Source organism: Seriola dumerili, unplaced genomic scaffold (genome assembly GCF_002260705.1).
Source record: "Seriola dumerili isolate Sdu_G_001 unplaced genomic scaffold, Sdu_1.0 BDQW01000017.1, whole genome shotgun sequence".
Classification (NCBI taxonomy): domain Eukaryota; kingdom Metazoa; phylum Chordata; class Actinopteri; order Carangiformes; family Carangidae; genus Seriola; species Seriola dumerili.
This window is the reverse complement of record NW_019174272.1, coordinates 8,040,685-8,056,017: the sequence shown is the minus strand read 5'-3', so window position 1 is coordinate 8,056,017 and position 15,333 is coordinate 8,040,685. Positions and strand designations below refer to the sequence as shown.

Here is a 15,333-nt window from a genome sequence, read left to right as displayed (position 1 = left end):
CTGAATGGATCCAAACAAGCTTCCTGACCTCAGTGGTATGACGGGCGTCCCCTGGCTGGGACGCGGAAGAGGACTACAGCCTGAGGAGCTGGCTGTTGGACGTAGTAGAGGGCTGCTGCTCTCTATAGAAGGGTCTGCTGTAGGACGAGCCAGAGGTTTCCCCACTCCTGGCGATACCCCACAAGGACGAGGAGTGATTGTGCCCATTACTGAACCTGTGCTTGGACGAGCTAGAGGACTGCTGGTGCAGTCTGATGATGGAGGAGTTGGAGGAGCCAGAGGACTGCTCTTCCCAGCAGGTGAACCGAAGGTAGGGGTGGCGAGAGGTGCTATCCTGCCTAGTCTGGAGCCACAGCACAGACAGACACCTCCATGTGAAGACACAACGCAAGACCCAACAGAAGAGACCCTGGCTTTGACAACAAAAGAGGTTGGAGCCAGAGACCTGTCTATGACTTTCTAAATATTATTGGCCCACTTTAAGAACTGCTAAGATTTTTGGTTTTTGTTTGTTTACAGGTTGATATGCCAACCCAAGGGCAAGGGTCAACACTGGTCTCCATGTTCAGAGGAATGGGCATTGAGCCCACTTCATGGGGAAGAGGAACACTACTAGTGGGTCTGTATTTAAACCTTTGTTGTTGTTTGTTTTTTTTCTTCTTTATTTCTTGTTTTGTTTTTTTTAAGAGTGAAAAAATTAAACAGCCTTGGTACCAGTTATAAGTTTGACATTTATTGTCAGCTACTGTACATTAACAATGTGTAATTATAATGACTTCCTGATAGTTATGCACGTAACATTTTGCATGCTGTTCTGACAGTGTAAACAAAACAGCTTTATAGCTACAATTGTCAGATGTGTGCAGGTGTATCATCAATGGATAATTTCTTCCATATCTTATGATTCATTTTGAGAATTATGGAGTAATCCTTAGTTCCTCACTAATGCATTAACTTATTTAGACAGGGAGGAGTTTTAGTTACTACACATAAAGTTTTGGCACTAAGAAAAAGTATGGTGTGAATGAGACTTCATACACAGAAAACATGCATTATTATTATTATTATTATTATTATTGTTATATTTGATTTTAAAAAAACATGATACATTGTGTCAGCCGTATGTAATATTTTCCTCTATTCATTAAACAATATTTATTAACAGAGAGAATATAAAGTTCAGTACCCTGGTGGATAGGTTAAGAAAATTAAATAAAATTTTAATGATAATAAAACTGTTCCTTCAGTACAGGAAAGCCCCAGTTGAGTTGATCATGCCAGGTTATGAGGACGGTAGAAAACCTCAGTGTGTCGACCCAGTCAGATTAACCGCTAAAGCTGGTATAACTAGTGTCGCTGTGTATGTGCAGAAGAACCTTGAGGATTGAAGTGTGAAGTTTTATTTCAGAGAGAGGAGCAGCTGGAGATATGGGAACCATAAAGCTGCAAGGTGCCTCCGAAGGTGTCACCAGCAGCCCGGAGAGTGTCGGCCAACCTGAAAAGATGATTGGCAGGTAGGAGACAGATCTGTTGTCTATCTGTTGTCTAACAGTGTTTCTTAGACGGCCTTACTCCTTCGCTTTATTAAAGACAAAGGTAGACTAAATATTTGGGAAAAAACACTCAGCATAACGCAATATAGTTAAACAGTACACTCACTACAGCCTTCATGATGGCCATATTAAGTTGTATTTGGGGTACTTTTGTTTCTGTGGAAGTGTGAGAGCAGCTTTTGACTCCTCATGTGGACAGATTTCCATAATGGTCAGTTTAGAGTTTCCTATAGTAAACAGTTTCTCAAACTTCTATTTGTAGGTTCTTGTTGGTCAAAGCAATATTTGCCAGAAAGTTAATAAAGCATGATCTGTCATTAAAGACATGTGGCCAGTTCAAATACTCTTAATTATTGCAACCATTTATCAATATTGGAAAAAAATATATACAAACCTGGCTACTGTGGAATTTGACCTCTTACAGTTTCTATGGCAGACGTTTGTCCCCGCAGACGATGGTGGGGCTTGGAAGAGCAGCAATGCCACAGTTTGGAGTAGGAAGAGGACGCCCATCACTTCCTTCTATTCCTCCTGGTCATGTTGAGTCAGTTTCTCCTGCTGCTGAACCACAACCAGCCCCATACTCTCAGCCTTCCCATGCAGGTAGGGGAACTTGTAATTAAATGAAATGAATGAATTAAAGGATTCTGACATTTCATGAAACACTGCACAAGAGAAATTGTTTCCTTCAGGTGGGTTAAAGTGGCTGTTTAGGCTTCATTTAAAAGAACTTCTTTGTAAACACAATCTATAATATGTCTAATGAAATGCATGCATGTGAAGCAGCCATACCCCCTGTGCCCACCACTCAAGATGTCCTGGAGGTTTCAAATAATGCACCAGCAAAGAGAGAGCTGAAAATGGAGGGAGTCCAGTAAGTATACTGTTTCTCCTTAGCATTTACCTCCTGACACACTAAGCTGTGTCCTGCACCATTGGCTCTTGTTGAGCTTTAGTGGAGGCCATTCAATGAGAGAGCTACTGATTTTAGCAAATCGGTAGCTTGATTTGCATATTGTGAGTTCTATGCAATATCCTCATTGACCTAGTCTTCCATACCAAGGACTGAGGGTGCTAGTGCAAAAAGCAAATTGTTTGATTCTCAATGTATTGTGAGCATATGTTGTGAACATTTATTGATTTAAAATTTTTAATAAGATATTTCCTCTATTATGTGTGTGTACAGTATGTGTAGGTCAGCTGTTAGCAGGCCAAATGCCATACCACTTCGTGCCACGATAGGGCCGCAGTGCACTTCAACTGTGATTTTCCAACTTGTTACATTAATGTTTTTAACATGTTTTAATGGTCATTCAGTGTGTCCCATTAATTACCCAGATGGCGGTCCACTTCAATCTGATTTGTCCCGCCGTCATTATAATATGTCTGACGTTGTGTTTTTTGCTGTAGCTTCACTGTAGAGTTGCTCTGTCCCCGGGATACTGAATTACCACCCAACCACCCAGGGTGGTGTGTAGAAATTTAAGGCCGTACAATGCATTTGATCAGTCAGCCCTTATCAGTGCTAGAGGTCAGCATGCTGTGTTGGGGACACTTGAGATCTAAAGAAATACACAAGTCGTGTAAGGTAATTGACTGTTTTGCTGAAATTGTCTCTTTGTGCTTTTACATTCTCCTCTGGTCAGTGAGCCACTTAACAAGGCTGGAACAAAAGGAGTTCCTATAACTATTGGCTCAAACCACATCTCAATTCGCTGCAAGAATGAAGCTGTTTATCAGTACCATGTGACATTCACGTAAGTATCATTTATCATTTATTTGTTTCCTCTATTAAGCAAAAATTACTGGTAGAAATCAAATTTAAAAAAATTTAAAAAAAAGAATGTTTTAGTCACTTTTTTACTGTCTCAGAAGAATGTGTTCTATTGTTGATAGTGAATTTAATTTTGAAACGTAATGTGAACCAAACAGGAATTACACTGAAGTATTATTGTTAATGAAGTCCCCGAGGAGACATAAGTGCAACAAGGTTATTCCAAAATAGCCATTGTTGAATCCATATTGTCAGTCAACACTGATAATTAGCACTGACAAGTACTGTATGTATTCTCAGAAGTCGTGTGTATTTCTAATCATCTTTTTCAGTCCAAATGTTGAATCAATGGCAATGCGTTTCGGCATGATGAAAGATCACCGCTCAACTACCGGAGATGTGGTGGCGTTTGACGGCTCCATACTCTACCTGCCTGTTAAGATGAATGACGTGGGTATCACAGTGTTTATTTTTATGGCTGATTGACTAAGGTGTGTTAACTGTAGATGTGTAAATTTTGAGTTGATGTAAATTATTGTGTATGTAGATGACGGATTTCTTACAGAAAGGGAGTTGTTTGACAGTATAGATGTATTTTAGTTTTCATTGTGCAGAACAGTGTAATGTAAAATCTCCCATAATGCTGTACCCAACACCAGATGCTCTTTTTGGTTTGACATGCAGGTGGTTGTTCTCAAGAGTTTGAGACGGACCGATAATGAGGAAATACAAATCAAAATCCAGATGACAAAGATTTTGCCACCAAACTCGGATCTATGCATCCCATTCTACAACGTAGTCCTCAGGAGGTATATTTTAAAAAGATTTTAAAAAACTCCTTCAGGGTTTTTGGATTGACCACTTTAAGTTTTAATAAACTGCCATATTGAAGTACACCTGCAGCAATATGCTCATACATGGTGTTTAATGAAACCAGTAAATAATGGCCATAATCTAAAACTTAACCTTCAACAGTCAAACTTCAAACATCAACAAAATGTGTAATTTGCCCAGAGGTGCCCAAAAATCTTCCTGGTCTTTTTCACACAAAGCCAGACTGCTTAAGAAAATTAAACACTTCTGCTTGTAATCATAAAAGCCCTTTAATGACATAATCTGAGCAGCCATACTTATTTTATTCATGATGTTTACTATTTGGATAATCAGATGACATGACCCAGTGTTGTTCTTGTTTTCCAAGGGTAATGAAAATCATCGGATTGAAGTCGGTGGGGCGAAACCATTACGATCCAGAAAGTGCAGTCGTTCTTGGAAAACATCGGTTAGTGCAGAGTTGTATTTTAAAATCATAAGTCAGACACCAGCTAATATCATGACGTCTCTGCTCCATTTATTATCCCATTCGTCTGTTTGCTTTAGGCTTCAAGTGTGGCCAGGCTATTCGACCTGCATTAAGCGGACAGACGGAGGCCTGTACCTGTGTGTGGATGTGTCTCACAAAGTCTTGCGGAACGACTCTGTGCTGGATGTCATGTGAGTTCACACAGCAAATCATTCATTATAAAATATTTGTTACATCCATTGCACTTGAATTTAGTAAAACCATTACATACTCAGTACTCGTGGAAGGAATCGCACCTTGTCTTTTAATTGCAGGTAATCTCTTTTATCTTTGTTCATACTTCTTGATTTTGTGGCACGGCCCAATTGTGCTCCAAAAGTTCTTCCCAGCTCGCTGTTAATATTTTGAAGCTGCACAACTTAAAGTCACTTAACACCGTTGTAGACAGGTGTCACACTGTGTTCAGGCACACACTGATTACATAACTTGCCCACTGTCTTTTTTCATCTTTTCAATAGACTTAAAAACCATTTGTTACATTTTTTGTGTGTCAGTGCTAGTGCCCACGTTCATCAAATTTAAAAATCTAATTTGTAGAAGACTAGTTATTGATACTGACCTGAAAGTGTCTGCTCCGTGCAGCAGCAGAGTAGCAGGGTGATATCAAGTGACCAGGAGAGTTGACCGACGAGACAGAAGCGGAGGATTTGGTGTCAAAGTGAAAGCTAAAGCACCTATTCTGCCATGTTTTGGATTTAACCCCAACACAAAAGAAAACCTGATAACATTGAGGAAATCTGAAAACTTTGTCTTATGAAGGATGCAGTATGTGGAGGTAACACTTGTAATCTACAGATGTTGAGCCGATGCGTCATTTCTTGTAAAATGTCCAATGTAATTGGTAGGAAAATTTGCACACCGTGCTGTCCCTATTTAACAACAGTAACAGTGAGCTGGGAGTAAGTCTGCTGATTTTGGGGGTTCCTATAGTAAAATGAAGAATGCATCTCTTCTGTGTGTCGTTTGTGTACTCAGACATGCTCATTCAAGTTTAAACGTTGACTACCATGACCAAGACACACACAGCTATATAAATGTCCAGTTCTGTCATATATTCATACATATTTAAATACCATGTTGCAAGATTTGACGTGTTTTGTCCTCTGAGACAGAACTGAAACGTTAACCACTTTAGCCTTACCCTCTGGGAATGTGGTTTGATGAAAAGGTGAGTTGGAGGGCAGCAACTTAACAGACTGCAACAGGCTCATCATGTCTATAGATTATTTATAAACTGAAATGATCTTGCCCTTGCTTTGCCCTTTCACTTGAAACAGAAAATGCTAAAACGAGACACACAGCCTGTCAGTTTAAACAGAAAAGGCGAAAACCATGACCTTTTGACCCTTGCTGTCTTCCAGGAACATGTTGTACCAGCAGAGCAAGGAGAACTTCCAAGACGAATGCACCAAAGAACTGATTGGCAGCATCGTCATCACCCGCTACAACAACCGCACCTACCGCATTGATGCCATAGAGTGGAACAAGTCACCCAAAGACAACTTCCCTTTGATGGATGGCACAAAAACCACCTTTTTGGAATACTACAGGTGAGACTGCTCTTTCCATGAAGCCTTCATAACTGAGCAAGAAAGTACAGGATAGCGGTGTTTTGTGTTCTTATGCTTTGAAATGGTGACAGCCTTTTTATTTTAGAGCAGCAGTGAAAGTCTTCATTGCATCTGGCTGTTTTTCTAATTAATTCTTAAAACACATTCTTTTGTCACAATTGTCATTGCATTGCATGGGCTTCCACATTCACAGCAAGAACTATGGAATTACAATCAAAGAGATGGACCAACCTCTGCTCATGCATCGGCCGAAGGAGAGGGCCAAGCCGGGAGGGAAGGTTAAACCTCACTTCAGTTGTTTCAGTTATTGTAATGTAAGAAATGCTCTAGACACAGTCAGGTGTCTTTTTTTTTTTTTTTATTTCCTTTTAATGATAACTACGAAATGGACCACTCAGCTGACCTGAATTCTTGCATCAGAACGCCATCTTGTGGCTTCAATTGGTTTTGCAACCTGCTTGATTTTCAGAGTATGTCAGGCTTTGTAAATGCACTAAAACACAATTGCTCATGACAAGCTGACCCATATTTTCCCGTGTGAGAGGCACTCTTACTTGCATCAGTAATACTTGTTCCAAATATAAATGAAAACTGTAGATTGGTCATTAGTCCACCAGAAGCATAATGATAGAAAGAGGAAACTAGATTAAAATACTACAAAAGACTTAGATAATTTTATAATATTGATTTTATTGCAGCAAATCATTACTGGAGAGATCCTTTTAGTGCCAGAGCTTTCCTTCATGACGGGAATCCCAGAGAAAATGAGGAAGGACTTCAAGGCCATGAAGGTAAATTCAATTTAAATGTTCTTGTCCTGTTCTGGTCTGAGACTTTGCAACTTTAGACAGGTAGCAATTTCACAAGTTCATGAAGCACACTGTCATTGCACACAGGCACACAGAGAGGACCAGTAAAGTGACAAACAGTAAAGACTTTTTTGGGATTTTTTTTTTTTTTTTTACGCTCCAAACAGTAAATGTGCTCAGGGTTTTTGTTCCATGAAGTGAATTGAATATAGGTTTTTATTGTAAAACTAAATTCTCCTGGGTCGACGCAACACAAACGTCATCATACAGATGCATTTTGGAAAATGTAGTACTATTAAAAACAGCACCTAATAAGTTATTATTTAATACCTATTATTTAATTATATACTCTGGGATGTTGCGCCTGCGTTTTCACCAGCACAGACCGGTCACTCATCAACCAGTTGCTGTGGTTCCTGCAAGCAAGCTCACCCATGAGAAATGACGTCAACCTCAGCAACAGAGTCTTACTCTTAGCTTCCTCTTTCTCGCTTTTCTTTAGGAAAGGGGGGGGGGGTTGTGGCGAGCGCGCTTTGGCCTGCTGTGACCCGGGTTGTGTGACCACAGCAGATTAAGCCGAGTTATGCGCATGCTGTGACGCAGATCAGGCAACGATGCAAATTGGACAGTAAGTGGTTTGCGTCAACCACGGCACTACGGAGGAGTCAACTGAAAACTTAAGAGTCTGCTTGAAAAGAGATGGCAGCAAAGCAACTTTGGCTGCAAAGTGTCTGGTAGTGCTCAGGAAAGCAAGAAACAGACGGCTGAAAAGGAGAAGAGGGCAAGGCTGAAACATGCTGCAAAACAGCGAAAGTGGGCCCTTGAAACTCTGGTCTAGGCAAAGAAGAAAAAGTTCTCCTCACCAGTCCTAAATAAAGCATAATATACTCTCATATTCACATTTGTAATTTTCTTTTGCTCAAAGCACCAAAAAAATACATTTGAAAAACTCAACAGCAATGTCTCTTTCCAGAAATAATGACCCGGTCACTCAAGATAATCCACAAACCTTTATTGTGAGCAGTTTCATGTAGGAAAAGATATCATTGTAAAAGATAAACATCTGAAAATATATGAATAAAACTTGGTAATAAAGGAACTTGCTAAAACCCTTACTGCACACACTGAGAATATTTTTTTCATACATTGTAGGACCTGAACATGCACATCAATGTGAGCGGTGAGCAGCACACACACTCAATAAAGCAACTTCTGAAGAGCATCAGCACCAACCCAGAGAGTATGAAGGAGCTCAGCCGATGGGGACTGGAGATCGGCTCAGAAATACTCATGGTAAGAATATGTATCACTTCAAGGTTTTGTCTCTTTTTTCTCCACAAGTGTGACATGATAGATGCAATATTTGATCATTATCACACCCCTTACTTTTAGTCTGACATTAAAAACAAACAAATTCTGTCTGAATTCACTGTATTGTCAGTCTACAAGTATTAGTTTTTTGAGTTAGTCACTGTGTAAATCATATTTCTTTAAAAGCAGTGGTTACTGGTCTGGGAGCCAGAGCCCATTCAGACATTGAACTGGAGACTGACTGAAATTATTACCTGAGAAATAAGATTTAAAACCATCAACCATGTTGGCATCTGTTGAATATTTAAATGACAGGTGCTCAGTGGTTAAACAGGGAGGTAGGAAGACACTAGAATCTATTGATGATATTTGCTCTTTTTTGTTCTGCCATTACTTTTTGCATTTCATGTGTTCCTTAGCCATTTGTGATCTTCTTAGCAGTTTTAAATTTTGTTAGTATTATGTTTGTATTTGTTTCCTGTGTTGCAGATTAAAGGTCGAATTCTGCCCCTTGAAACCATCTGCTTGCAGTCTTCATCCTTTGCCACTAGTGCTGAAGTGTCCTGGTCCAGAGAGCTTGTCAGGGATGCTTCAATCAGTTCTGTGAGTGAGAGAGAGAAATCTCTGGTGCTACCTCGTCATTTTTGATGAATATAATTTAGCCGTAATGCAAAATATCAAACTTTTTAACTGAAAAGTTGAGGAAGTGAGGTACCAACAATGTCCAGCCTGTGACATTTTTATCACAGTTGATAGCTGGTTTAATGTTGGCTTAATTCCCAGATTCTGTCTGCAGTGATGGTGGCCACAGTTGCTATCTGCCCTACTCAAGCATCAGTGTTTAGCTACATGAATTATTTTGCCTTTGCCTCAGTAATGGCTGATGTATTAAGTTTATTTCTTCACCAACTGACTCATCTTACTCTTAGATCCCCTTGAACATCTGGGCCGTCTTCTACCCTCGGCGCTGTGCTGAGCAGGCTGAGGAGCTCGTTTCCACCTTTAAAAAGGTGGCCGGGCCTATTGGGGTGCGACTGGAACGACCCATTCGTGTGGAGCTGAGGGACGATCGCACAGAGACTTACGTCAAGAGCATCCACACACAGCTCACCAGTGAAGTATGACCGTAAAATATAGAATGTAATAGTATTTAAAGATAAGGATTCACTTCCTGTACTGTTTCCCTCCACGCTCTCTCGTCTGAGGTTCCCCGATGGTGGAACAAGCTACCAAATGCAATCAGAGCAGGGGCCTCTCTATCGTCAAGAATCTCTTGACTCATCTCTTAAGAAAGCACCTCCTCTCCTAACACCTCGAGCAACTTAACATGCCTAACAAGCACTTTCTGTGCACTTCTTTACCTAATCTCCTTGCACTTGTAGAATAGATGTAGTACTTATACCAAGGTCTCCTACTGCACTGAAGCTTTGTCACTCACTTGTAAGTCCCTTTGGTTAAAACCATCTGCCATATGAGTAAATGTGATGAGTAACTGAAAAGTCCTGTCATGTTGGTGCTTTCCTGTGTAAGGGAGACATGGTAAGTTTAAAATGCAGCTCCAAGAAGTGTTGATGGAGTCAAAGAGCAGTACATATGAGCCCCTGTTGGCATTTTGACATAATGTCTTAAAATGTGATTAAAAGAGGAATAATGGCTAAATGCTAGTTTGCATTAGATAGGAAAACACCTAACATCACAATATTTGTCCTGCAGTAATTGTATATAAATTGATTGATTGATTGATTAATGATTAAATACTCTCCTCCCTGAATTCACAAACAACAAACCCTTGCAACTAAATAGCAGTTGCTGGCATCTAGACATTTGGCTCTGCCTCTATTTTTAACTGTGTAGTAGTGGTTGCTGCAGAAACAAGACCACAAAATGACTGTCGTCCCTGTTAGTTGCCCTCAGCAACCTCGGCAACTGTGAAGCCCTGAATAGTTTTGCATGTTTGAGCCCATTTAGTACAAACTGCATTGACATGACTGCTAATTCAGAGCGGTTTTTCAGGTGGATCCCTGGAAAACCACGTAAAATACAAAATGAAAAAAGTCCCTCTTGCAATATCTGTCTTTGTCAGTAATATTGAATCCTGTGATGAAATTTAAACAGCTGCACAAGTTTTTTGACCATGTAGAAATGTTGACACTGTCTGGTACCACCAAAGCAAGCCTACAGTGCAGTTACATCCATCCCCTGCAAGTTTTCTATTTCTCATCTGTTTGCAGCCCAACATGCAGCTTGTTGTGTGCATCATGGTCGGCAACAGAGATGATCTCTACAGTGCCATCAAGAAGCTCTGCTGTGTTAAAAGTCCCATCCCGTCTCAGGTTTGTAGTGTTTGTCCAAGTGTTTTAGAGATAGAGAAAAATGGTGTATAGTTTGGAACTGTTGAAAATGATTTCTAAATTGGAAATATTTTCTACTTTGAAAAAGTTTTCTTTACTTGTCATCAGGCCATCAATGTCCGGACAATTTCCCAGCAACAGAAGTTGAAGAGTGTTGCCCAAAAGATACTCCTGCAGATGAACAGCAAGTTAGGTGGAGAGCTGTGGACTGTCAGTGTCCCTCTGGTGAGTATCGTGTCTTACAAGAGCAGGAAGGCTCTCATCTCATCTACTGAGACCAACAGTTAGAGGGAAATGTCTCGTGGATACTGTTCATTATACTACCTGTGAAAACAATGCACCATATTCGAAGGAAAAATTGACACTGGAATTCAGATGTTGTGATTCACGTGAAAGTCAGAGGTCGTAACATCACTGCAGCCGATGGGGGGAAATAATGAAACTCTGTCGTACATGAATAGAAACATTTGATGGTGGTTGGCGTTGATGTCCACCATGACACCAGCAAGGCTCATCAGTCAGTCATGGGCTTTGTCGCAAGTGTGAACAGGTGAATCTTTCCTCTTTCTTTCCCTGTTTTTGACCTTGTTGAGATTGAATATTTTCCTAGCCATCTTTGTAAAGAACCGGTGGTGGTAATATCTTGACAGAAAGGCATTTGATGTTTTCTTCTCCAGCTCACTGACCCGCTGGTACTCCAGAGTAACTTTCCAGACCCCCAATGAGGAACTGATCAATGGCTTCAGAGTTTGCTTACTGGCTGCACTGCAGAAGTACTACGAGGTAAATACTACCAACATGCACACCTAATTATTTTGGCCAATGATAACAGATGACTTCCCTTCACTGTCTTCTCTGTTCCTCTCAGCTGAGTCAGTGCCTTAATAAAAAAATGTCCTCGCAATCTGTGTCTGGATATGTCCATCTGTACAGGTGAACCACAACTTGCCAGAGAAGATTGTGGTGTATCGGGATGGCGTGTCAGACGGCCAGCTGAAGATGGTGGAGCAGTACGAGATCCCGCAGCTGATCAAATGCTTTGAGACTTTCCCCAGCTATGAGCCCAAACTGGTCTTCATTGTGGTCCAAAAGCGCATCAGCACCACCCTCTACTCCTGGGCTTCAAACAACTTTGGTACTCCTCCAGCTGGGACTGTCCTGGATCACACCCTCACTCAGAAAGACTGGTCAGTATTAGACTGTCCAATGAACGAATTGTCAGTACATCAGTTTTCTTCCAACATGAAGGTGTATCAGATCCAAAGATCCTTCACAGCTCTTTGTGTTTGAGTTAGCATTTCAAACTATGGAATACAATCACGGCATGGCACATTGAAGGCTGACGTAAATTGTTCTTCGGTAAAAGGTGAAAGGTTTGTTTTTACTATATTCTCTGCAGCAAAACTCCCAATGTGCAAAAGCATGGGTTTCTGTTAAAATCAATGAGAAGGCTGAGTTTCTTGATACAGTGTTTTAAGTCTGAATCCAGCCTTACGCCCCAGATGGTCAGCTCTCTGCTTTAATTAGATTTTACACAAGCAGTTTAGTTGAAAAGAAAAATTTGTTCCGGTGTGGACCAAGAACTCACAAGTACACCACAACAGTGGCCTGAGGTGGTTCCAGTGTAACTGTGGTACCGTTTGTGTTCAGACTTAATGAAAATACCGTCATTGTCACGTGAAAATGGGAGAGATGAATACAGTCATTGTTCTGTTAGCACCCCAACATCACTGGGTGGTGGAAGAGAGGTTCTGGTTTTTACCTTTTTTCACCTGTGTACATCAAAATAGCTGCAGCCCCATCTCCTGGCAACAGCAGTAAATATATGCACTTTGATAAGGAGACCGTCAAAGACTCAGTGTATCTGATGTTCTCTACTTAACGTCTCTAACCTAACCTCTAAACTCTAACCTTTTTTTTTCTTTCATTCAGGGTGGACTTCTATCTGATGGCACATCAGATTCGCCAGGGCTGTGGACTTCCCACACACTACATCTCTTTGTACAACACAGCGAACCTCACACCAGACCATTTGCAAAGGTACTGATAACCCATTTTCTTTTATCATTCTCACTGGTGCTGGTATATATTCATAGCATGTTGCTAATTCAGTATATGCTATCTGAATGAATGAGTGGGTAAGTAATTATTTAATTAACCAGCTGGTAAATATTTTTCAGAAAGAGTATATATTTCACTAGGACCATGACCAAATCAACATCATTGAAGAAAGGAATTGGCAGTATACAATAACAGACCATTTTAATTTAGTACTAAACATGTCAAACATGAGCTGAATAACTCAGACAGTAAATTACTCGGTGGCAGTGATTTTATGAGATTCAGATAAGCCAACGTCAAAGGAGAAGACAAGGTTAATCACCTAAACATGAGACAAGACATCTATATTAGCTCCTGTACATGTTGTACAGTACAGAAATAAATCACAACCAAGGAAATGTGGAACTAAGGAAGAAGCAGATGTTTTACTGTAAATACAAAAATCAAATACAAACATCAAAATTAGAAACTTGACAAACAACTGAACATTTTATCTTAATGAAGGTAAAATTATTAAAGAATAATTGGATTAGACTGCATTAGTTTTAGCTAGGTGTACCTAATAAACTAAATGTATGCTGAAAAGAAAACTGCATTACTGGCGAGGATCAGCAGTCACAAGTTAGACCCTCACCAACAGTGACTACAAAACAGAATATGATCAGAACCTGGGGAAAAAGTTAAATATCTTTTGACCTTCACCCTGCTGCATTCACCACAGCAAAGTGTTTCTGTTACTCTGTAGATTTGCCTTCAGGCCAGTGAAAATCACAAAGGCTTTAAGGTTAATGTTTGGTCAGTTCCAAAACTTGTTTAACATTGTTGTTTTGGTCCCACACCAGGCTGACTTTCAAGATGTGCCATTTGTACTGGAACTGGCCAGGCACCATTCGTGTTCCAGCACCATGCAAGTACGCCCACAAACTGGCTTTCCTGTCTGGCCAGTACCTTCACTCAGAGCCGGCCATCCAGCTATCGGACAAACTGTTCTTCCTTTGAGCTGCACCAGTTACAGCCACAAACAAACTGCTCAGGTCACAGTAAAAGCAGCTGTGATGAAAGACACTACTGAAAAACCAGAATGACAAACAATTCATATAACTGAAAGAGGGATTCATTATTAACACGTGGCACTTAAGACTTTAAAGAATAGTGAAGATTTCCAGAGGAGATTCCCATATGGATCAAGTCGTTAACAATACTGATGTTTCTGAGAAGGCTGCTTTACATCTCACACCATGATTAAAAAAAGAAAAAAAATGAAGGTAATAGTGTGTTACGTCACTGAAATAGTTTAAATATGTGTGGCATATTAGTAAAAGCATGTTTTAATTTTAAAGTCTAGTGAAACAAAATGTGACGGTTAAGTTTGAAATGAGTACAAACCATAAGGTTCGTGAAGTTGGGACTTTGAGTTTTCAATGTTTTACAGCCACTGTTCTGTGGCACAATGATTGGTCGGTCAGTGGTCTGTTAATGTTCAGACACTCCCACTGTGACAGATTAATGTTTACAGTTCTGTACTTTATAAAACACCATTATACAGGTCTACAAGTTATATAGCTCTACGCACTGTATGCCCATAGTACTTAAATGTGCATGTTACAAATAAAGCTTGTATGACTGGTGGGGTTTAAGTAAAACATGAGTGTCTTTTTATTTTTTTGACTGGACAGCAACAGTGGGGCCAGCCCTGAAATCGCAAATGTCGCTGATTGACAGTCATCGTAATTCCACCATTGGTCAACCGTATGCCATGTGACTGAGTTGGAATTTCCCCATTGGCTGTTGCTCTTTCAAAATCCATTTTCACAAACAGTTTCTCTTTGAGGGGGCAATTACAGCCTGCAGCGTTGCCAACATAGTGCATTTGAAGCTAACCAAACAGGTTTAAGTTAGATTTGCTGAGACCAATTCTTAAAGGTGCACTTTAATTCTGAGTTGTGGTTCACCTTATCTGTGCATTGTCAACAAAATGTGTTTGTATTTTAGCCCTGCTGTGGACAGATCGCATGCTATTGCACTTGGATATCAGAAACTAGAGTTACCGCCTCATGGTTGTATGCCTTCACCATTCAGACTAGTATCAGATTACATCCTTGTTTATCCAGAGTCATATAACTGTTAACCATTGGTGTGAAAAATTGTCCTAATTGCTGGTAAATTCTTGAGTACTGGCTAACAGTTATTTTGTGAGGGCACACTGACCTTGACCTTTGATCTTTAACCACCAAAATCTAATCGGTTCATCTTTTGAGTCCCAGTTAACATTTGTGCCAAATTTGAAGAAGTTCCGTCAAGGGGTTATTGAGATGTCGTGTCCACGAGAATGGGATGCATGTATGTACAGACTGATGAACGGACAACCTGAAAACGATATGCCTCCAGCTCTGGCTGTTGCTGGTGCGGAGGAATAAAAAACGTATAGGCCGCTAGTAACGACAGCAAGATTTCCCTGCTGTGCTCTGCCGTACAAAAATGTTTTCTGTGAAAAATATCAGTGATGCCTCAACTATGATAGGCTGTGGCCAGCCAAGTGA

At 40.4% G+C, this 15,333-nt stretch overlaps 1 protein-coding gene across 1 annotated transcript; it reads left to right on the top strand.

Annotated features, from left to right (window-relative positions):
* The first annotated feature begins 4 nt into the window (after positions 1-4).
* On the top strand, positions 5-13,792 carry piwil2 (piwi like RNA-mediated gene silencing 2). Its single transcript, XM_022756073.1, is given in 23 exon segments — positions 5-430; positions 520-623; positions 1,413-1,529; positions 1,978-2,156; positions 2,340-2,427; positions 3,200-3,310; positions 3,660-3,777; positions 4,012-4,136; positions 4,529-4,609; positions 4,708-4,821; positions 6,052-6,240; positions 6,455-6,539; positions 6,960-7,052; positions 8,223-8,363; positions 8,871-8,984; positions 9,311-9,499; positions 10,613-10,714; positions 10,841-10,957; positions 11,194-11,282; positions 11,410-11,515; positions 11,666-11,919; positions 12,665-12,772; positions 13,636-13,792. Coding segments are annotated over 23 exon segments (3,207 nt in total).
* Positions 13,793-15,333: the final 1,541 nt, after the last annotated feature.